The sequence below is a fragment of the Geotrypetes seraphini genome, chromosome 15 (assembly GCF_902459505.1).
Source record: "Geotrypetes seraphini chromosome 15, aGeoSer1.1, whole genome shotgun sequence".
NCBI classification, from domain to species: Eukaryota; Metazoa; Chordata; class Amphibia; order Gymnophiona; family Dermophiidae; genus Geotrypetes; species Geotrypetes seraphini.
Genome location: NC_047098.1, coordinates 38045442 through 38068621, shown reverse-complemented (window position 1 = coordinate 38068621; position 23180 = coordinate 38045442). Strand labels below are relative to the sequence as shown.

At 44.5% G+C, this 23180-nt stretch overlaps 1 protein-coding gene across 2 annotated transcripts; it reads left to right on the top strand.

The window, feature by feature from the left end:
- The first annotated feature begins 13205 nt into the window (after nt 1–13205).
- On the top strand, nt 13206–16765 carry EMC6 (ER membrane protein complex subunit 6). 2 transcript variants are annotated; one of them, XM_033921334.1, is made up of 2 exons: nt 13206–13337; nt 16153–16765. In XM_033921334.1, exon 2 carries the CDS (start codon nt 16167–16169, stop codon nt 16497–16499), a length of 333 nt encoding a protein of 110 aa, XP_033777225.1. In that variant the 5' UTR covers nt 13206–13337; nt 16153–16166; the 3' UTR covers nt 16500–16765. The 2 variants fall into 2 exon arrangements, with proteins under 2 accessions (XP_033777225.1, XP_033777224.1); XM_033921333.1 differs by having other exon boundaries at nt 13318–13448.
- The last annotated feature ends 6415 nt before the right edge of the window (nt 16766–23180 follow it).

The window sequence follows — 23180 nt, the reverse complement described above, 5'->3', positions numbered from 1 at the left end:
AAACGACAAATGGGCAGGAGACCCTGGCAAGCAAGTTATCAGAAGACAACCAAAGCATGGGACCAATATGATTTGAATAACAACTAGACAACAAAAGGTAGAAAAAATATTTTATTTTTTATTTTGTGATTACAATATGTCAGATTTGAAATGTGTACCCTGTCAGAGCTGGTGTTAGATAGCAAGTGTGAACTAGGACCTAAAAAAGAGGAAAAGTCTTTTATTTTGTTTACACTACAGAGCAAGCATGGGGTTGGAGAGATTGTAGTCGTATACTTCTACTAAGACTAAGTGTTTTAATAAAATAATTAAACCCGTGACTTAGCCTGTGTTTTAGATTTCAGCCCCTTACGTGATTGAGTTTGACACCCCTGATCTAGACGTTTGGCATAGCCAGAGGTGTCTATTTAGGTCAATGATGGCACTCAAAGTTAGGTTCTAAGACAGCATTCAGCAAAGAGCACTTGGCATACTTGGATCCTGGGCCTAACTTTGGGGTACATTTACACCTGGTATAAATCCTGATGTACAACTTTTAGAATTTGGGTGCAGAAATGACACTATTCTATAACATCACACCTAAATCCTAGGAATGCCCATGACCCTCCCTTGCTCCTACCAATGGCCCCACCCCCTCTTTTGAGTTGCATTCTAGAACATTTCGATGCACTGACATTGAATTGGGCTAGTTCAGATCTATGTGTAGTAACTAATATTTGTCAATTAGGTACTCGTTAAGTCCAATTATTGATTCATACCATCAAATTAATTAATAAGCAAGAGCACAGAGCTGGGATCCACACCAAAGATTTGAGCATCCAGTTTTGTGCAGTCTATATAAAATTCAGGAGAATGTGCATAGGTAGGGTTACCAAACATCCGGATTTACCTGGACATGTCCTCTTTTTAGAGAACAGTCCAGGCGTCCGGACAGCTTTTCAAAACCCAGCACTTTGTCCGGGTTTTGAAAATCGTTGAGATCGGGGCCGTGTCTGGAGGGCATCTGCGCATAAGCAGATGTGATACGGTGATGTCACATGCATGCACATGTGTGTGTGATGTCACCACGTTGCCTCCGCACATGCGTAGATGCGCTCCAGATGCAGCCCTGAAGAGACAAGTTTTGTGTGGGGCCAGGGCTGGGGGCACAACGAGGCATGGCAGTGGGTGGAACGGGACAGGGAAGGGGGCAGAACAGGACAGGGACAAACATTCTTTTTTTAGGGCAAAATCTGGTAACCCTATGCATAGGCCTCACTACCTCTGTGCTGATAGGGACGAAATGGGTTGGGTCTCAGTTCTTTCCCTTGAGCTTGATCTTATCTATAGGTTCTAACTGGATAGCACTCAATTGTTTAGCAATAACCAAAGGCTGTATCTGTAAAAAAAGAAATGGTCCTTCAGCATGATATACCCTCTTAAAGCTTATTAATTATGCATGTAGTACAGCCATTGTAAGTAATTAATATCATGCCCTTTCTAGTCCTTTAATGGGAAAAGGAGTGATTAATTTCTACAACTCTGTACCTTTGTTTTTCCATTAATAATTATCATTCTTAAGGGACAGAACCTGCAAGAATTTAATTTGTTTTCTTTTTTTCATTAAAAGTAAACAGCAATCAGAGGCAAAATTCCAGTTATTGTTGCTCAAAAATCTGCTAATGGGTTCAGGAAATTTGTAATAGATGCTGAAATGTAAAATCATTGATGTGTTCATTACCTTTAGTAAGAATGTCCAGATGTGATGTTCTAGACTCCAGCATATTTTCACAAGTGCCAGTACATAAGAAAACATCTGTTCCAGTAAAGTAAAGGTCCACCTTCACATTTCATATACCATTAATAAAAATAACAAAACGAACTCCATATTTTGTTGAACTTGAAAATTAACTGGTTCAGTTTCAGACTGCAACAAGAGCAAAGAAATTGACCCTGAAGAATCCACAGAGAAAAAGTCCAACGAAAACCAAGAAAACACTGTGGAGAGATGATGTTCCTGATAAGGACTTTATTAGAAAATCAATATAGCAATCCACATAAAAACCTTTAGGACCTAATCCGCTGGGACTAGGCGGACTAGGAGATAGAGCAATACTGAATCACCAGGAACCTTACCAACACATGTGGCTGAGCCCAGATCTGTGCTGGTGGATGGTCATAACCCATATGTTTCTGGATTCATCTGCTCTGCTGCTTAGGTAGTTCACACTCCTGCTTCCTCTATGATGCTCTATGTTCTGCTGAAACTTTTCAGAGCAGCTAGGGAAGAGTTGGAATCTTCCTCTACAAGATAAGAACATAAGAATTGCCATCCTGGGACAGAATGAAGGTCTATCAAGCCCAGTATCCTGTTTCCAACAGTGGCCAACCCAGGTTCCAAGTACCTAGCTAGATCCCAAGTAGGTTTTATACTGCTTATTCTAGGAATAAGCAGTGGATTTCCCCAAGCCATCTCAATAATGGCCTATTGATTTCTCTTTTAGGAAATTTTCCAAATCTTTTTAAAACCCCGCTAAGCTAACTGATTTCACCACATTGTCCGACAACGAATTCCAGAATTTAATTACATGTTATCTTTCAGACAGTTCAAGATGATGGGGCGGAATGAGAGCTGGCCTCTTAAGATCTGAATGAAAACATTCTTTAGCTTCAAGTGGATAACATTTTGTTAAATAAAAATAGTTACTTCATTGATATCGCTGCTTTGAAAGATATAAAATGTTTTACTGGATTTTTCAACCTACTGTGTCAGCATTTTAACAAACATTGCCAGCACTTTGCCTTCATTCACTAATGCAGCCACTGCCAGGTACTTGCCATTTAGATAAGGAAAACAGGCAAGGCCAGAAGGATGGCCAGGGGTCTCTGGTGACTCGGATCCCGAGGACATAGAGAAAGTCATCTGCACAGAGGTGCTGATGTTGAGGACTAAGAAATGGAAGACAAAAGTGTGAGATCACCATGTCTTACATCAGTAAACGACGGTAGCAGCAAGACAAGAGTAGTTATTAGTTTGAACCCTAATTAATACAATAAATTTGATGAACTATTTGGTAATGAGTTATGAAATTCTGTGATCTCACAGACACTAATGGTTTAGAAGACACATGGGTACAATGATAAGGCTAGAGAAAATGTGCTAATTCAGATCCAAACTAACCACCACCTTCTGGGCCAACGAGGGATTCTTTTTATGTTTTCACTCTTGCAATACTGGCTGCAGAGACATGATATTCTTTCACCATCCCCTAAATTACCACTTACAGAAAGATGAGAGATAACCAGAAAAAGGTTACTCAGTGGAGCTCTGGATATCTTTCAGTCTAACCAAGTGGGTTAGCAAGTCAGCCTTCAGAACAAAGAAGCTTAAACTGTAAGATTCTTCTTTTCTGAAGGGATTCAATTAACTATTAAAAATTGAAAATAAACTGGAAAATATTGAAAAGTAAAAAGAGTGGAAAAATTTAAATAAAGATTGCTAAAATAATGCACAATTAAAATTGAAGATTTTTGGATCGGTGAATAAAGAAACCCTCAAGAAATTGCATGATCTTCCGGCGTGGATTTCTAAGATCCTTTCCTTCAACGCAACACTTTATCATGTTTTTTTTATAAAGCTCTTTTTGGATATCTGGCAGTTTTGGTGGTTTATTTCATTTCCGTTCATTGCTAGATACTAAGAAGTCCATTTTATACCTATGGGTTTCTTAGTAGAGAATGACACAGGGACAAATTTGTCCCCATCTCTGCAGGAACTCAATTTCCCCATCCTGTCCCCGTGAGTTTTATCATTGTCCCTGTCCCTGCCCCATTCCTGTAAGCTCTGCCTTAACTGCACAAAGTAACAGCTCCGACGCTCATAGAATTCTTATAAGTGTTGAAGCTGTTACCACTGCGGTTTTGTAAAAAAGGGGAGGGGGGAGGTAAAATAGAAATTTGTAGACAAAAGTTAAACTGAACCACCAAGAAGCTGGACTCTGCTTACAATGCAACACCACAGAAACAGAAACAGTGATGCATGTCCCTTAATATTGGGCAAAATATAAAAATAACAGAGGTAAATTTGAAAAAAACAGAGAAATAGCAATCATCACAAATTAACAAATACCACCACCCCCCACCACCCTTTTATGAAGCTGCATTAGGGTTTTTTATTGCCGGCTGTAGCAGTTAAAGCTCCAGCGCTCATAGAATTCCTGTGAGCGTCGGAGCTAATAACACCATGGCTGGCGATAACAAAGCCTAATGCAGCTTTATAAAAAGGGACCAAAAGGGGGGGAGGAAATAAAACAAAAATGGAGAATAAAATAATACCATTTTATTGGACTCATTAATGCATTTTTCAATTAGCTTTCAGAGGCCAAAACCTCTTTTCTCGGGTCAGTAAAGCTGTTACGGTATCCTGTTCTGACCCGAGAAAGGGGGTTTTGGTCTCTGAATTCGTCAAAAATGTATTACAATTAGTCCAATAAAAGGATCACCTTATTTCCATTTTCTATTTATAAATATTTATCAACACAGCTACAATACTATTTTATCCTAAGTAAAAATGTTGTCATAGTCTCCCGTGCTATTTTCTGACTGCTCTGTTTTATGTTTCTGATTATTCTGCTCCTAGTTGTATGTTCCTATGCAGTTGTTAATAAAGATCATTTGAAAAACAAAACAAAACTTTTTTTCTACCTTTGTCTTCTCTGATTTCTGCTTTCCTCATCTTCTCATCACTCTCTTCCTTCCATCCACTGTCAGCCCTCAATCTGCCCTTTCCATATGGCATCTTCTCTTCTTCTAATTCCCTTCCAGAAACTGTCTACGTCCCCCCTTCCATCTCTCCCTCCACCCCCATTGGTCTGGCATCCATCTACTTCCCTCCCCTCCCCCAATGGTCTGGCATCTCTCTTCTCTTCTTCCCTTTCCCAAACCACCATGGTCTGGCATTTCCTTCCCTCTCCATCCCCCATCCCCATCATCTGGCATTTCACTCTCTGCTCTCCCTTCCCTTTTCTTCCCTTATCTTCCTTCTCAATTTATTTTCTACATCTGTCTAGATTAAATTCTTACTATCCAGTCCTCAATTTCCCTTTTCACTGTGTCTACCTACAGCTTGCCACCTCTTTCCCTCACCCCTCCAGTATTTCACTAACTCTATCCTCTTCCTCCCATCCAGTATGTGCCCTTTTTTATCCTCTCCTTCCATCATGTGCTCTCTTTCTCTACCTCTTCCATCCAGCATCTTCTCCTCTCCACTTCCATTCTATGTCTGCCCCTTCTGTCCACTTCTATTCAGTGTCTGCCCCCCTCTTTCTCTCTCTCCTACCCACTTCCATCCAGCATCTGCTCCCTTCTCTCTTCCATCCCTACTTCCATCCAGCATAGGCTCTCCCTCTCTCCTCCCCACTAACATCCAATATCTGCCCTTTCTCTCTCTCCATCCACCCCTCTTCCATCAGCATATGCCCCTTCTCTCTTCCTTCACCCCCACTTCCATCAGCATATGCCCTTTCTCTCCCTCCAACCCAATTACATCCAGTATCCTTCCCTCTTCTGTCTCTCTCTCTCCCTCTCCCTGCACATTATCAGCATCTACCCCCTTTCTCTCCCTCTACTACCCTTCCATACCAGTATCCTGCTCCCATCTCTCTCCCTCCACTCCAATGCCATTCAGTATCTTGCCCCCTCACCCCCCCACCGCTGTTGTATGCTTCTCAAACCAGCAGCAGCAGCAGCTGTAAACTTAAATTCAGTCATCACAGGACCTTCCTGCACCTTCCCACGGCTGCCGGCTCTGCTCTGGAACAAGGAAGTGATGTTGGAGGAGGTGGACAGGAAAGCAGCAGTGGCAGTGTAGCGTGAAGTGTATCAGCTGTGCACCCCCTTACAGTGTGAACCCGGGGTGAACCGCCCTTCCTGGTATGCCACTGTATCCATGTACTCCAAACACAAATATAGCAACTCATGTAAACTGTTGATCTATCAAAGTCAAGCTTCAGTAAAGTTTCATCAAGTTTCAGTAAACATAAACAAAATGTAAAGTTAAGCCAGTGTCTCTCAAACTGTGTGTCCCAAAGAAATTCCGGGTGTGCCACAAGAGATTCCAGAATTTTACTTTATTTTTACAAGTTCCCTTCATAAGTATACACTAGACTAGATGACATGCATGTCACATATGCAAGAATCTGTCGATGTTATGAGTGTCTGTATGCATAAAGATACAACTACCCAGACAAGTCTCAATCTTTGAAGTGATTGGCCCTTGAAATCTAATGGCAAGTAATTGTATTTTTATGCAGTAATTGTCTTAACTTGAGCAACAAAGTAATCAAGGCTTTGTTACCGTTTGGATCTTTGCAAACTTTAATTTGCACTCCAAAAACAAGCACATCCATCGCATTGATGAGCAATTCTATTCTATCTACTTTAGTTTCACCGTTGTTACAATTATCCATACATAGCTTAAAGAATTTTAAATAAATAACTCTCAATTTTAATTTTTTGTTGGTTTTGCAAGTTTATAAATTTCAATTATAATGTGCTGCGAAAAAAGCAATGTTACTTACCGTAACAGTTGTTATCCAGGGACAGCAGGCAGTTATTCTCACTAGTGGGTGATGTCATCTGACAGAGCCCTGATGCGGACGTCTCACAAGCATACTTGCTTGAAGAAACTTCAGAAGTTTCGAGATGCCCGCACCGCGCATGCGCGAGTGCCTTCCCGCCCGATGCACCGGGCGTGTCTCCTCAGTTCAGGTAGCTAGCAGAGAAGCCAACCCAGGGGAGGTGGGTGGGACGTGAGAATAGCTGCCTGCTGTCCCCGGATAACAACTGTTACGATAAGTAACATTGCTTTATCCCAGGACAAGCAAGCAGGTATTCTCACTAGAGGGTGACCTCCAAGCTAACCTCAATGGGATGATGGGAGAGTTGGCAACTTAGGAGAACAAATTTTGTAACACTGTTTGGCCAAAAGCATCCAGACAATAGTGAGAGGTGAAAGTATGAGCCGAGGACCAAGTGGCAGCCTTACAAATCTCCTCAATCGGTGTCGATCTGAGGAAGGCTACAGAGGCCGCCATCGCTCTGACCTTATGGGCTGTGACTTTACAGGGAAGGGGTAATCCACCCTGGGCATAGTAGAAAGAGATGCAAGCCGCCATCCAGTTGGAGATGGTACGCTTCGAGACAGGGCGTCTCAACTTGTTCGGATCAAAGGAGACGGAAAGTTGAGGAGCAGTTCTGTGTGGTTTGGTGCGATTCCGAGACCATTCCGAGACCAAGACCCTTAATGCCTCTTTCCAATCCTCTCCCCCCCCTTCTGATCCTCGCCCCTCCCCCGTTCTCCCTCCTCTTCCCACTACTTCTCTCCTTGCTGTTTGCAACTCTATGATCAATTTGATATGTAATCACTTGTAAATACTCTCTCCTTGCTGTCTGCTACTCTATGATCAATTTGATATGTAACCACTTGTAATCTCTGTTTAACTAATGTGAACCGCCTAGAACTCTTTGGGGTATGGCGGTATACAAAAATAAAGTTATTATTATTATTATTATTATTCAGGTAGAAAGCCAAAGCACGTTTACAGTCCAGAGTGTGAAGAGCTGATTCTCCAGGGTGAGAATGAGGCTTTGGAAAAAACACTGGAAGAACTATTGATCAATTGAGATGAAATTCAGAGACCACTTTAGGCAGGAATTTCGGATGAGTGCGGAGGACCACCTTGTCATGATGGAATACTGTGAAAGGTGGATCCGCCAACAAGGCCTGAAGCTCACTGACTCTGCGGGCAGAAGTGAGGGCAACAAGAAAAACTACTTTCCAAGTGATAATAAACTTCAGCGGAGCCTTGTTGAGAGGCTCAAAAGGAGGTTTCATAAGTTGAGAAAGGACAACATTGAGATCCCAAACCACTGGAGGAGGTTTGAGAGGAGGATTGACATGGAAAAGTCCTTTCATAAATCTGGAAACCACAGGATGAGCAGATAGAGGTTTCCCTTGTAGAGGCTGATGGAAAGCCACAATAGCACTCAGGTGGACTCGGATGGATGTAGACTTGAGGCCAGACTGAGACAGGTGTAGAAGATAGTCCAACACAGAAGATAGGGAGGCTCCTTACGATTAGAAAAAACACCAGGTAGAAAATCTAGTCCACTTTTGGGAGTAGCATTGTCTAGCAGCAGGCTTCCGAGAAGCCTCCAGTACATCTCTCACCGCTTTAGAAAACTGGCGAGGAGTCATGTTGAGAGGAACCAAGCTGTCAGGTGGAGAGACTGCAGGTTGGGGTGGAGCAGAGATCCTTGATGCTGAGTAAGCAGTGAAGGAAACACTGGAAGTAGGAATGGCTCCCTGCTGCTGAGTTGAAGTAGAAGGGAGTACCAAGGCTGTCTGGGCCATTGAGGAGCTATCAGGATCATGGTGGCATGGTCTGATTTCAGCTTGACCAGAGTCTTTTGAATGAGAGGAAACGGAGGAAATGCATATAGAGATTCCTCCAGTCCAGAAGAAAAGCATCTGCCTCGAGGCGATGAGGAGTGTAGATCCTGGAGCAGAACTGAGGCAGTTTGAAGTTATGGGGAGCCGCAAAGAGGTCTATCTAAGGCGTCCCCCACTGAGAGAAGATCTGATGAAGGGGCCTGGAATGGAGGGCCCATTCGTGAGGCTGGAGGAGGCGACTTAAGTTGTCCGCCAAGGCATTGTCCTTCCCCTGAATGTAGACAGCTTTGAGGAAGGTGTTGTGGCGAATCGCCCAATCCCAGACTCTGAGAGCTTCCTGGCAGAGGGAGGCCGATCCCTTGCCACCCTGTTTGTTGACATAATACATGGCGACTTGATTGTCCGTGCGAATGAGGACCACCAGGTCGTGAAGCAGATGTTGAAACGCTGAAGAACATTGAAAATCGCCCTGAGTTCCAGCAGATTGATATGGTACAGCCGGTCCGCACTGGTCCAGAAGCCTTGAGTGCGAAGACCATCCAGATGAGCCCCCCATGCATAGGTTGAGGAATCGGTCGTGAGAACCTTCTGGTGGGGGGGAGTGTGAAACAGCAAACCTTTGGATAGATTTGAAGAGATCATCCATCAGCGCAGAGACTGCTGAAGAGCAGGAGTGACTATGATGTGGCGAGTCAAAGGATCTGACACCTGTGTCCACTGAGATGCCAGGGTCCACTGAGGAATTCTGAGGTGAAGTCTGGCAAAAGGCGTCACATGAACTGTAGAGGCCATGTGGCCCAGGAGAACCATTATGTGTCTCGCTGAAATGGATTTGCGAGAAGACGCCGACTGGCAGCGATGAAGGAGAGCATCCCGGCATAGAGGAGGAAGGAATGCTCTGAGTTGAATAGTATCGAGAACTGCCCCGATGAAGGGGCGAGACTGGTTCGGTTGCAGATGAGATTTGGGGAAGTTGATTTCGAACCCCAGACTCTGCAGGAACCAGATAGTCGTTCGGGTCGCCGAGATGATCCCTGGAGCCGAGGCGGCTTTGATGAGCCAGTCGTCGAGGTAGGGAAATGCCTGAAGACCAAAGTTTCGGAGTGCAGCAGCCACCATGACCAGGCACTTTGTGAAGACTCTGGGAGATGAGGACAGGCCGAATGGAAGCACTCGATACTGCAGATGCAGATGTCCCACCCGAAATCTGAGGAATTTGCGAGAGGCCGGATGAATTGGAATGTGAGTGTAGGCCTCCTTGAGATCCAGAGAGCATAACCAGTCATTCTGCTCGAGGAGGGGGTAGAGAGAAGCCAGGGTCAGCATGCGAAATCGCTCCTTGACCAGGAACTTGTTGAGTACCCGGAGGTCCAGAATTGGACGCAGGTCGCCCGTCTTCTTCGGAACAAGGAAGTACCAGGAGTAAAACCCCCGGTTGTGTTGGTCCACAGGGACCGGCTCAACGGCCCGAAGCCAGAGCAAAGCCTGAGCTTCCTGAAGAAGAAGGGCGGTCTGGGTCAAGTTGGAAGGATACTCTCTTGGAGCCTTGGGTACAACAGAGGGTTGAGGTTTTTGCTGAGACTTCTGCGGGGGTTGTCTTTTCGCAGGTTGCCTCGCAGCAGGAGCCTGCCTGGGAGTGTAACACCGCTGATAGATCAAGGGCGGTCGAGAGGGACGAGACTGAGCAGGCTTAGGCTTGGGACGAAGGATGGACTGGAAAGATTTTTCATGGTCCGACAGTTTCTTCGTCACGGTCTCAATCGATTCATCAAATAAATCCGCACCCGCACAGGGGACATTGGCAAGTCTGTACTGGAGGTTCGGATCCATGTCAATGATTCTAAGCCAGGCCAAACGACGCTTGGCCACGGAACAGGCAGCAGCCCTTGCCGAGAGCTCAAAGGCATCGTATGAGGATTGCATCAGTTGAAGGCGCAGTTGAAGGTGCGCCTCGACTACCTCCTCGAATTCAAAACGAGCCTGAGATTCAATGTAAGGTGTAAACTTCCGAAGCACAGGCAGGAAGAACTCCAAATAGGTGGCAAAATGGAAAGTGTAATTGAGAACTCGAGATGCCATCATCGAGTTCTGGTAGATGCGCCACCCGAACTTATCCATAGTCCGGCCCTCTCTGCCCGGTAGCACCGAGGCATACACCTGGGACGGATGAGATCGTTTGAGGGAGGACTCGACCAACAGGGACTGATGGGAGAGCTGAGAGCCCTCAAATACCTTATGATGCACCGTACAGTACCTTGCATCCAGTTTGCCAGGGACGGCAGGAATAGAGTACGGGGTTTCAAAACATCGCATGAAGGTTTGGTCGAGGAGCTTGTGCAGAGGCAGGTGAAGAGACTCGGCAGGGGGATGAGGCAGATGCATGGTATCCAGGTATTCCTTGGAGTATCGGGAACCTGAGTCCAAGGTGATGTCAAGATCATCCGCCATCTGCCTGAGAAAAGACGAAAAAGACAACTGGTCCACCAACACAGGCCTGCGGGACGGGCTGGATGAAGTCGATGCATCCGGATCCAAGGAGACTTGGGATCGACAAGGAGAGAAAGAGCCGTAGACATCCTCGTACTCCAGGCCCGGAGGAGGGGAGATATCCGAAGATGAATACCCCACACGAGGAAGTTTCTTCTGAGGCGAGACTGTAGAATGCCTAGAGGAGTGCCTCGAAGAATGCCTGGAACGATGCCCCTCCCTGTGTCTCGAAGGAGATCTGGACCGGCGATGCCTAGATGGTTCCCCAGAGGCCTCCAAAGAATAGATGGGGCTGGAGGCTGTAGAGCGAAGTGGAGGATGGGCTGATGCCTCTCAAGCCGCATTCCATGCCTGGAAGGGACTGCGGAAGAATTCCTCCTGACGATGCCCAGGCTTCGACCACCTGAAGGCACATCCCAAATATCTTCGCCCTGAAGGGGGATAGGTTCCACTAAACGAAGCATGCCTCGTTGAACTGGCCGCCAAGTGCCGCTCCTCCTCCCCGAGCGGCGAGAGCGAGCGGCGAGGGGGAGGAGGAGGGGGAGGCTCGCCCCCATGAGGAGGTACTGCTTGCCCAGCCTGGATCGTGGCAAGCCACTTGGGCCATCATTATATCAATGAATTGGGCCTCCATGATCGACCACAGCGAAGCCGACAAGGGGGGAGCCGCACTCGAAGTGGGACCTCCTGAACGGTCTTCGCGATCCCAAGTGGTCGAGTGCTTAGGCTTAGAAGCTTTCGGCACTTTAATAACCACCGGGGGAATGGTCTGAGGAGGTACCTGATCTGAGGAGACCGAAGAAGGCACAGAAGCAGGAGATGGGGGTCGAAGTCGGGACGGAGGCCGGCTTCAAGAGACCCGATGCAGCAGGAGTAGAAGGCGACTTCGCAGGTACAGGCGAAGCGCCAGCCGAAGTCGAAGCCGAAGGTTCCTTAGCAGTTTCCATCTTAAACATCGACTCCCACAGGAAACAGTAACGCTTAAAAGCACGTGCTGTTAGAGTGGAACAAGGCCGGCACGATTTCGGAAGATGTTCTGGACCAAGACACTGCAGGCAGCGTCGATGCGGGTCCGTCAACGAAATCGCACGCTGGCACTTGATGCACTTTTTAAAACTGGTAATCGGCCGGGACATAGGCCGAAAAAGCTCCGCCGCTAGATCGAAGGAGCGGGGCCTCAGCCACGCGGCCGACCCGGTCGAATCTCCGGAAGAAATTTTTTTTTTAAAAAAAACAATAAACGACAAAATGAAACACACGATTAAGAGGAAAATAACCCAAAACCGTGGTACTAGAAGGCAAGAACATGGGTTCACTCAGCGCAGAGAATTGAAGCAAAACTTCTCAGCTCCGCAGAAAGAAAAGAACTGAGGAGACACGCCCGGTGCATCGGGCGGGAAGGCACTCGCGCATGCGCGGTGTGGGCATCTCGAAACTTCTGAAGTTTCTTCAAGTAAGTGTGCTTGTGAGACGTCCGCATCGGGGCTCTGTCGGATGACATCACCCACTAGTGAGAATACCTGCCTGCTTGTCCTGGGATAAAATTTGCTCCGTTTAGTGTGCCGGAGCTAAAAAAAAAGTTTGAGAGACACAGGGGTCCTTTTATCAAGCTGTGGTAGGGGGTTTAAAGCGCGTTAAACCGCCTGCTACGCTAGCCGCTAGCGCCTGCATTGAGCAGGCGTTAGTTTTTTAGCCAGCCGCGGTGGTTAGCGCGTGATGAAATGGCTGACGGGCTAACCCCACTAGAGCGGCTTGATAAAAGGACCCCACAGTTTAAGCTGATATTTTTTACATTGGCACATTGGCGTATATAATAATAATAATAATAATTTATTTTCTTATATACCGCCAAAGCCATGGTAGTTCGAGGCGGTTTACAATAAGAGGAGCTGGACAGTTAGCGATAAGATACAAAATAGAATCAATGAAAGCAAGTATTAATAAGAAGCGCTGGACAGTCAGCGAGGTTACAATATAGAATCAATGAATACAAGTACACTGAAAGCAAGTACAAATAAGAAGAGCTGGACAGTCAGCGACATGGCTATGAATTCGGTAAACAGAATACGAGAGATAATACAGTGGAAAGGACAGTGTAACTGTTCTTTATATTCCCTTGATTCCTTCCTCCTCCAATCCCAGGGCCAGCTCTGACGTGACAGACGTCGAAGAACTAAAGCCAGAAGCTCCTGATTGGTGCGATCATCCTGACAATGACATCGCTCGAAACAAATCCCGCGGCTCTCCTTCTCCGGTGCCCCGCCCTCTTCTGACGTAACCTTTTAAAGTTCCCCAGCAGCCCACCCTCCTCTGACGCAAGTTCCTGTTTCCGCAGGTCGGGACGAGGGAGCGAAGTTGCTTCAAAGAGGACGGGGCGCCGGAGAAGGAAAACTGCGGGACGGGTAGCGGGTGACCTCAGGTATGGGCCTGACGGTGGCATTTTGCAAGAAAGGAGTGAGGGAGAGATGCCGAATTGCGGACAGAGAGGAGAGGAGGAGATAAGAGAAAACAATGGCAGACCCTGGGGAAGGTAGAGCGCTCCCCGAATGCTTGACGTGCGTGAGTGCGAGAGCCGCCGAATGCGTGTGACTTGGTATCTCCGAAAGAATCGTCGGTCTTACCTTATGAATTCGTTGGGTGATGCAGAAGTTCTTAACAGTGAAAGAGCATTGGGGTGCATAGGGGCCCAATTTTGGAAACAATCGAAGATCTTATTTCCAAAACCAATGCTATTAATGTGCACCTAGCAGCTTAACCCTTTCTCTGCACAGGAAAGGAGTTTGTCTGAGTGCATAACATCTGTGAGTGTAATGCTACAGAATGCAATAAGTTAATTTTATGCATAGAAACCCTGCAGCAAATGTAAAGGGAGTACTGTATGCACTTGTGCACTTCTTGTGTATTGACACTTTGATTTTGCTTTGGACATGGGCATTTCAGTGCTTGTTCTGCGCGTAAATATGAGTCTTGCAAAAATTGTTGGCATTTGATATTTTTAAGAGGTTTATATTTAGATGCAGAAAAACAGTTAAAACCTTCAAAAGCTTGTTGAATAAACTGAATATGCCACTCTCAATATATTAGTTCACTCTCTCATTATTTCCAAATTGGATTACTGCAATTCCCTTCTAATTAATATAACTCAAAAAGAAAATAGACGTCTCCAAATTATCCAAAATACAGCAATCAAATTAATTCATAACGCAAAGAAATTTGACCATGTCACCCCCTTACTAATTAAATCACACTGGCTTCCTATAACCCATCGAATTACGTTTAAAATTTTATTTCTGGTATACAAAACATTAACCTTCAGTGAACCTCAATATATTACAAAAATGATAGTCCCACACAAAACTTCTCGTTCTCTTAGATCCTCTTCATCACAATTGCTCTCAGTCCCTTCATTAAAAGTCATAGGCACTAGGCGAAATGATATATTTTCTGTAAAAGCCCCTTCACTGTGGAACTCCCTTCCAAATTTCATTAAAAACGAAACTGACCTGGTTGCTTTTAAAAAAATTTTAAAAACTTACTTATTTCAAGACGCGTTTGACACATGAAATATCATCTTTTAAGTTCCAATATTCTTCCTATCTCATCCTAACCTATTATTACCCGATGTGTTTTCCCTTTGATGTCAATTTCTAACAAAAAACAACATTGTAACTTTTCCCCTTTCTTCCCACCCCCTCCTGTTTGTCTAATTTTGTCTGTCTTTTGAGTGACTATTATAAACTAAATGTATTACCACATTCTGATGGTTTTTAACACTGTACATCGCTTAGATGTTATTATAAGCGATCCATCAAATAAAGGTCAAACTTGAAACTTGAAACTTTACCACTGAGTACAGGCAGTTCCCAGTTTAAGAATACCCTCTGACTTGAAGGAAGGCTTCTGGGTTGGCCGTGGCTTTGCAAAGAGAAGAACCAGCCAGAGGAGGTAAACGCCCACGAGAGGCATGAATTTGGGACACAGAACGGAGGGAATGACGACGAGGGGCACATTGGGATATGAAAGGGAGGAAGAGGGTTGCATTTGGACAGGAAGGGAGGAAGAAGAGGTGTGTTGGCACAGGAAGGGATAGGTAGGGTTGCGTAGGGACACAGAAGGAAGGAAGGGAGGGAGCACAAACTTCGGTCAAAGGAAGAAAGGAGGGTGGGAGAATGAACTTAAGACAGAATGGAGGGAGGGGAGCATGAACTTGGGACATAGGATGGAAGAATGGAAGGAGTGAGGGAAAGAGATTCTGAGGTGGGGAAGGAATAAAAAGGGAGATTTGTGGGTGTCTGAGTGAGAGGTAAAGAGAGATGGTGCATATGGGGAAATGAAGAAAGCAGGTGAATTGTTCGGCATAGGGAGAGAGAAAGAAATATTAGGCATGGTGGTGGGAGAAGTATGAGGTACTGATGCATGAGGAAGAAATGTTGGATATGATGGTGGAGAGGCAACAGTGGAACTGATGAAGAACAAAAATAAGTGTAAACCTCCTATCTTTTCTTTCTATTTAAACTACGGTAATTTATTTTGAGAACTGTTTCTTTAATGCAGTGTATCGCAAACTTTGTCGAGCCGTGGCACAGTATGCAGTAAACGTAATGGCCACAGCTCGAGGCATCTGGAAGTGTGCCTTCATCAATGCAATGACATCACACGCATGCGCGAAGGCCCTCCAGACGAGCCCTGAACCGCCAGTGCTGGCAAGAAAGACACACAGAGAGAAGGCGAGGTGCTGGCACCAGCTGATTGCCTACAGGAAATCAAGAGAATTGACCCAATGATCTCCACAGACAAATCCAAGAAGAACTAAAAACACAATGTGGAGAAATGATGTTCCTAAGATGGACTTTATTAATATTAAAACTTGGCAAACCACATAAAAACCTCTAGGATGCAGTCCACTGAAAAGCTTTGGACCCTAGACCCAACACGGTCTGTGTTTTGACAGAATGTCTTCTTCAGGGGTCCCTATGAAGTCCTATGGTAAAGATACGTGGATAAAAATGCCAATTGGAAATAAACTGTTCCGTAGAAGCTGTGTGCAGAACATGGGCTAAAACTGTTCTTAACCTGGGGACTGTATGTAATTTGTGGTTTGAATCGGAGCAAATTTTTTTTTGACAGCTAGATTTTTCTTTCAAATGTTAATATTTTGTGGCATGGGTTGCCAATAAGGGGTACATTGTAATTAAATCCTATGGTATAAAGCATTTTTTTTTTCCTGTTCTTAGATTATCCTCCTGGGATGGCTGCAGTGGTGGCAAAACGAGAAGGCCCCCAGTTCATCAGTGAGGCAGCAGTCAGAGGGAATGCTGCAATTCTTGACTATTGTAGAACATCTGTGTCTGCCCTCTCGGGAGCAACAGCAGGGATTCTTGGGCTGACAGCGTTATATGGCTTCATCTTTTACTTCCTGGCCTCCTTTCTCCTCTCCTTGCTTCTAGTTCTAAAATCAGGACGACGGTGGAATAAGTATTTCAAATCACGAAGACCCCTTTTCACAGGTGGCCTCATAGGTGGCCTTTTCACTTATGTCCTGTTTTGGACTTTTCTCTATGGCATGGTGCATGTTTACTGAAGCAAAAATTCCAGCGACTGTAGGTTTTAAAGGAGTTTGAAAACTGTTGCCGTTTAAATTATTTCCAAAAAAATAAAAATTAGATTCAGTAATTTTTAAACTGTTGGATTACTGCCTATGCCCACTATAATTTATGTGTTAACATCTGGAAAATTCTGTAATATTGCTTTAAGTTAAATATACTGTAATGTGTGTGTGCAACTTCTCAATTTATTACTGTTTCAAAACCCTGGCAAGATAAAAACAAAGGTGATTTCATTATTATATTTGAATGGTGCTTCACTGTCTTTGAAATTCTAAAATCTGCCTTAGAGATTTTTATTAAGTTGTGATAAGCGCTAGTATGCCCTTGCTGCAACAAAAAATGATGTATCATGGGACATGCTCAGATGTCCTTTGGCAGTTCTGAATCTGGAAACTGAGTGCTAAATCTTTTCTGTGGAGGGGGCATGTCAAAGGCAGAGAGTGGGCATTTCTGTGCTAATCAGCACATTTACCACAGAATTAGTATATGAGCCCTTATAAGGTACTAAATAAGTAGCAAAGACATAGGATTCTGTACAATAGCTGTTAATTCTCAATAGTTGTGAATCTGCAGAAGGGTATCACTTTAAAACTCTGAACTCCCCCCACTTCTGTACTGAAGAACAGCTCCCTCTTCAGTTTTTCCTTCTGTGAGTGAACTCAGAAGATGTGTTCTAATCTGCTCTGCTTTATTTTGTTGTTTTCAGGTATTTTTGCTGTTGGTCTTCAGATTTTTCTGCGTAGCTTCAGTGCTCAGAGGTCTCCTTCTTGGGCTTACTCCGCCAAAGAAAGGATGCAGTCCCGTATGGGAGGACTGCTGCTCCAAGGCCAATTTCTTTGAGTACCTGCGGAATCAGCCTGCTTTGTGTCCCTTCCGGAACTTGGGGTCCGTTCCCCAGGGAGCTGCTTGCCTGCTGATTTATTAAAGGCTTAGAGCGCAGGCTGTGGGGCCCTTGTGTAACATCTCTGTAGGTATCAGGGAGCTGGCTGCAAAGTTTCTCCCTACCCCATGTGATGTGTGGATTTCTGGGGGTGGGTGTCTGTAGTTGGGTATGCAACCTAGCATCCTTCTAACGTTCGCTGTCACCTTTTTGACCTGTTTGGTCACCTTAAGATCATCACAAACTATCACCACATCTAGTGCACTCCCTCTATCCAATTCTCTGGTCAAGCAGTCAAAGAAATTGATCAGATTTGTCTGACAAGACCTACCTCTAGTTAATCTATGTTGCCTGTGTTCCCGTAAGCCACAGGATTCCAGAAACATTGCTATTCTCTGTTTTTAAAAGCATTTAAATGAATTTACTTACCACAGAATTCAGACTTCCCAGCCTGTAGTTCCCTAATTCTTCCTTACTTTCACTTTTGTGGAGAGGGACCATGTCCAAATTTAGAGATGCATTGGAAAGGTCAGCCAGCAGAGCCGCCTGAACTTCCCGTTCCTTCAGTACCCTCTGATGTACACCATCCAGTTCCATCGCATTGTCCATCTTTAGCTATCTCCTCACGAACACAATCCTCTGAAAATTGATCAGGGTCTACCACACCTCCATCCCTACTAGCATTTGTCTTCTGTGGTCTCGCTCCCGGTTCTTCAGCTATGAACACAGAACAGAAATATTTATTAAGCAATTCAGCCTTATCTTTATCTGCTTCTACTTATTTCTCCCCTTCACCTTTGAGTCTCACAATGCCACTTTTGCACTTCTTTCTAATACTAATATATCTAAAAAAAAGTCTTGTCCCCCCCCATTTTACTATGTCAGCTATTTTTCTTCCAGTTGCATTATTGCTTTCCTGACTACTTGACCAGCCTCTCTTAACTTTTCCAGATATTTTAGCCTATTTTCCTCTTTCTGTTATCTTTCGTAGTTTATGAAAACTAACTTCTTTTTCCTTACCTTTTCAGCTACTACTTTTGAGAACCAAAGCAGTAAACAATCTTCTTTTCCTCTTACATTTACATATTTTCCTTACAAAATGGTTTGTTGCCCTTACAATGAATTGTTTCAGTTTTGCCCACTGCTTTCCTACGTCTTCCAGATATTCCATCCGGACAATTCCTGATTGTAATACCCCATCTGAACAAAGTTACTTTTTTTTAAAGTGTGGAACCTTTACCTTTCAATGAGCCCTCTTTAAACCTGTATTAATATTAAATCACACCATGTAGTGATCATTGGATGCTAGATGATCACCTACTGTAAACATCAGACATACTTTCCCCGTTTGTAAGTACTATGTCCAGTATGGCCCCATCTCGCATAGGTTCCATTACATACCAACTGCTGGAACAGTTCTTGTAGAGAATCCCGGATCTCCCTACTTCTAGAAGATCCCACAATAGAGAGACCCTAATCTGACATGTTAAAATCGCCTATTAGTAATATTTTCTCTTTTACAGCTATATTTTGAATGTCTACTATTAAATCTCTGCCAACTTCTGTCTGTGAAGGAGGCCTGTATATTACACTAATATACAGTAAATAAATTTCCCATTCCCTTTTTCCAGATTGACCCAGAGTACCTCTTCTTTACCCTGCAGATCCTGCAATTGTGTGGCTTTAATGTGATCTTTAACATATAACACCAATCCCCCCCCCTCTTTTTCTTCCTATCCTGTTTTTCCTGAACATATAATAGCCTGGTATAATTATATCCCAGTCATGGTTCTCCGTGAACCACGTTTCTGTGATCACCACTAAATCCAACTCAGCCTCTTCCATCACAGCCTCTAGACCCAGAACCTTGTTTCCCATACTTTGAGCATTAGTATATACTGCTTTCCAGACATTGCTCCCTTTTTCCATTTGTATTTAGTGATTCACTTACCTGAGGGCTTATAATTACATGGGGACTTTGATCATCCTGCCCTCTTCAGTAATTAGCTAGTCTGCCCCTGAAGACACTTCTCTTCTTTGATAGATGCACACCAACCCTGCTGCTAGCCTGTGAATCCCCTTCACAAAAATAGTATGCCCAAGGGAGGCAGCAGTTTGGCAGCAAGGACTGGAAAAAAGTCACAGAATGTAATTATTTACATGAGCAGTCCCTCTGCTGTAAATTTGAATTTGTTTCTGCCAATACATGAATTGATGATCATTTTACTCGGTGTTAAAAGGAAATTGTTGTGGCATCAGGCTGAAACATAGAGTACTATTAATATTAACACATCAGGAGTGATTGCTACTGGCAGGGTGTTCAGACTCTGAGGAAAAGTGGAACTGACGCTTTTTATCTCACTGCAGACCATATTGTATAATGCCACATTAAAAAGTGGTGAGCTAAGAAAAGCTAGTACACTCTGCAGACTGGGCTTGGAATTTGATAGAAATGAGTATAGTGAAATGAGTTTCCTGGGATTAACCAAATTCCTATGAGATGTTTGCCCACAATACCAACTTTCATGATTGCCTCTAAGCAAAAGAGGCCTAGTTCTGGAATAGCAAAAGATGCCAGGTAGACATGAGTGAACTGGCACAGCTATGTGTAAGGACCTCTGTCCTAGAATAGGAGGTGCTGCTGGACAGGAATAAGGAGCATTGATGGAGAGCTTTGGGGGACAGGGAGATCTCCATACTGGAACAGTTACATTAACAATTAAGGTAACATATATAGTACCGATGGACATTTAATGCACTATTCAATTAATTCATTAAAATTTTAGCTATGATTAATTTTTTAACTGACCAAAATTTTTTACTTCATTATGTTGTCCAGCATTGCTTTCACTCCTGTTTCCTATCCCGTGGTCCAGCATCTTTTCTCCCATCTTCCCGTGTTTAGCTCAACAGGTCTGGCTCCTCAAAGTGTTGCTAGCAGAGGCAATAATTCCCACATGCTCTCTGTGCCTTCCCCCTACTGTGCCCTGCCCCTTCCAGACACAACTTCCTATTTGGCCTTTGCATGCTATGATTAAGCCTGATAACATTTTTTTAATTGCATGATTAATTACAATAAAAATTTGTAATCATTGCCCACCCCTAATATATAGGGATCACTTTTTACATGTCATTTTTTAGAATGTTTTGTTCAACTTTTGTTTGTTATGGGAGATATCTCATTAAGAGTACACGCACTGCAAAAAAGGCGCATCTTATCCTAATAGTGCACACATATAGGATTACCAGACATCTGAATTTACCTGGACATGTTCTATTTTTAGAGGACTGTCCAGGTGTCTGGTCACTTTCCTGAACAGGAGGGAGTTTGTCTGGGTTTTGGATTCACTCTCCAGTCCCGCCCCCACCCCAGAGTTGGATATGGCTTTTATGAGTCTCCTGTGTCCCCAGTACCTTCTCGGATGCTGCAATTTAAAAACTTCGAGCAGTGCTAACGATATGATCCTTCTGCTGTTGGCCTGCCCCGAAGCCTTCACTCTGCAGCATCCCACCTACACGGAAACAGGAAGTGCTGCAGAGTAATGGCTTCCGGGGCAGGCCAACAGCAGAAGGATCATATCGCTAACCCTGGCTGCCCAAAGTTTTGAAATTGCAACAATGGAGGAGGTACTGGGACAGGGGAGACTCGCACAAGCCATACTCAACCCTGGGGTGGCCTGAGTAGGGGGTTGGTGGGTAAAAGCGGCTGCGTTGGATGGGACAGGAGGTGGGGCATGGGCAGGACTGGTGTGGGGTGTGTCAGGTATCCTCTTTTTTGACTTAGCAAATATGGCAATGGTTTGTACATGCAAACACGATCCAGTAAAAAGTGTGAATCCTTTGCCCTATACTCCTATATCCTTTGCACATAACCTATACTCTTTTGCAAAGAAGCAAACAAAAAAAATATAAAATATTATCGTGTTAATATTCAAATTGATATTAAGAGAGCATTTTTGACATGATGTCTAAATCTGAGTTTAGACGTTTTGTGGAATATGCACAAAAATCCAATAGTGAACACAACCATTTTCAAATCTGCAAAATGTCTTATCTTGTTTTTTCAAAAATGTGCTCTGTGCCTCTATCTTTTTTGACCATTAAAAAAAAGACCAACCCACATCCAAATGAAAAACACAAGCTATTGGGATGAAGGAGGGGCCAGCGTTTGTACTAGACTGGTCACATAGACATAGCAGAGCATAAAAGGTCCCAGGTACACATCTCCATAACCCCCTTATGATGTATGGTAAGCCTTCCAAAACCCACTCAAAACCTACTGGACCGAACTGTACACCACTCCAATGACGCTTATGCCTGCAGGTGTCACCTCACGTGGGGTTTGGAAGGCTCACAGATTCCAGCATAAGTATAGTGGTTAGAATGGAGAATGGGCCTGAGTCTCCATCTCTGGTTGATTACACTGCCCATCAGGCTACTTCAGGAACCTACTTGCTTCTCTATTAGGACTAGCCATAACATCGGAAGCTATCATATGGGCAGGTATGTACTGTAACAAACAAAAAAAGGGATACTGCAGCAGTAATGTACAAGATGCCAAGTTCTTGGTAAGAAGCAAAACTTATACCACTTGTCCTTGGATGCTTCCCCAGGGTGCTTGATATGGTGTTTGGTTGTGTGTGGATGGCTGGTATGGATGTTGTGCTGTTCGTAGGGTGTGAGTGGTTTCTGTGAGAGGCTGATTGTGAGTTGGGGACGTTTCTGTTTGGTGCTTGCTGAGCGGCATAAGAACACAGCTTGCTCAGCAGTCCCAGTCTGTTTGTTTCTTCTTTGGGGAGGGGGGGCTTGGTGGGATCTGGGGTTTTGGTTTAGGTCTGAGTTGAGTCTACACAAGGGGAGGAGGCAGGGTGGGGGTGTACATGCAAATCGCGCATTGTACTAGGGTTTTTCTCGACTTTGTTGTGTTTGCACTGTTTTGTTTGTATTCTGGTTGTACATCAATAAAAAATGATTTACACTAAAACATGGAACAGTTTGTATCCTGATACGGTCCAATTGTGTGGAAAACCGGGACCCAACACGGTCCGTGTTATGAAAACACACTCCTTCCTGAGGGGTCCTAAATTGAAGTAAAACCCGCTCTCAAGAGACCCAAAGGATAACAACTGGAAATAACACAGTCGAGTAAAGAAAACGAGACTGGAGAACTGCTCCACAGTGCAAAGTCAAAAATATTTTGGGGGGAGTCAGTGAGCACTGGAGGAGTGCGTAGGGGTCAAGCTTACATCCCTCCAGTGGTCATCTGGTCAGTTTTGGGTACCTTTTTGATTTACTCTTTATTAAAAGAGGTCTAGCCCCAGACATTTAACTTGTGCCCTGGACTTAAATGTTCGCAGTGGCTTACCAAGGGGAGTGGTCCATCCTGGATGCAAGTGCAAAGGGGGTGCGCAGCTGCCACACTGGGACCTGCCGCTTTCCAGCCATCACAGGACTTTCATGCAATTCCCCATGATTGCCAGGTCACCCTCTCCAATGCCACTTCCTTGTTCCAGAGCAGAGCCTGTAGCCCTGGAAAGGTATACTAAGGTCCCATGATGGTTGCAGCAACAGTGGTGGCGAGTTAAGGGACAGGATGGAATTGGGGTGGAGGGAGAGCGAAGGGGGCAGGATACTGGATGCTTGTGTGTATAGGGAGAGACATGACCAGTAGTGAGACCTCATTTAGAATATTGCGTACAATTCTGGAGACAGCACCTTCAAAAAGATAGAAACAGGATGGAGTCGGTCCAGTGGAAGGCAACTAAAATGATTGGTG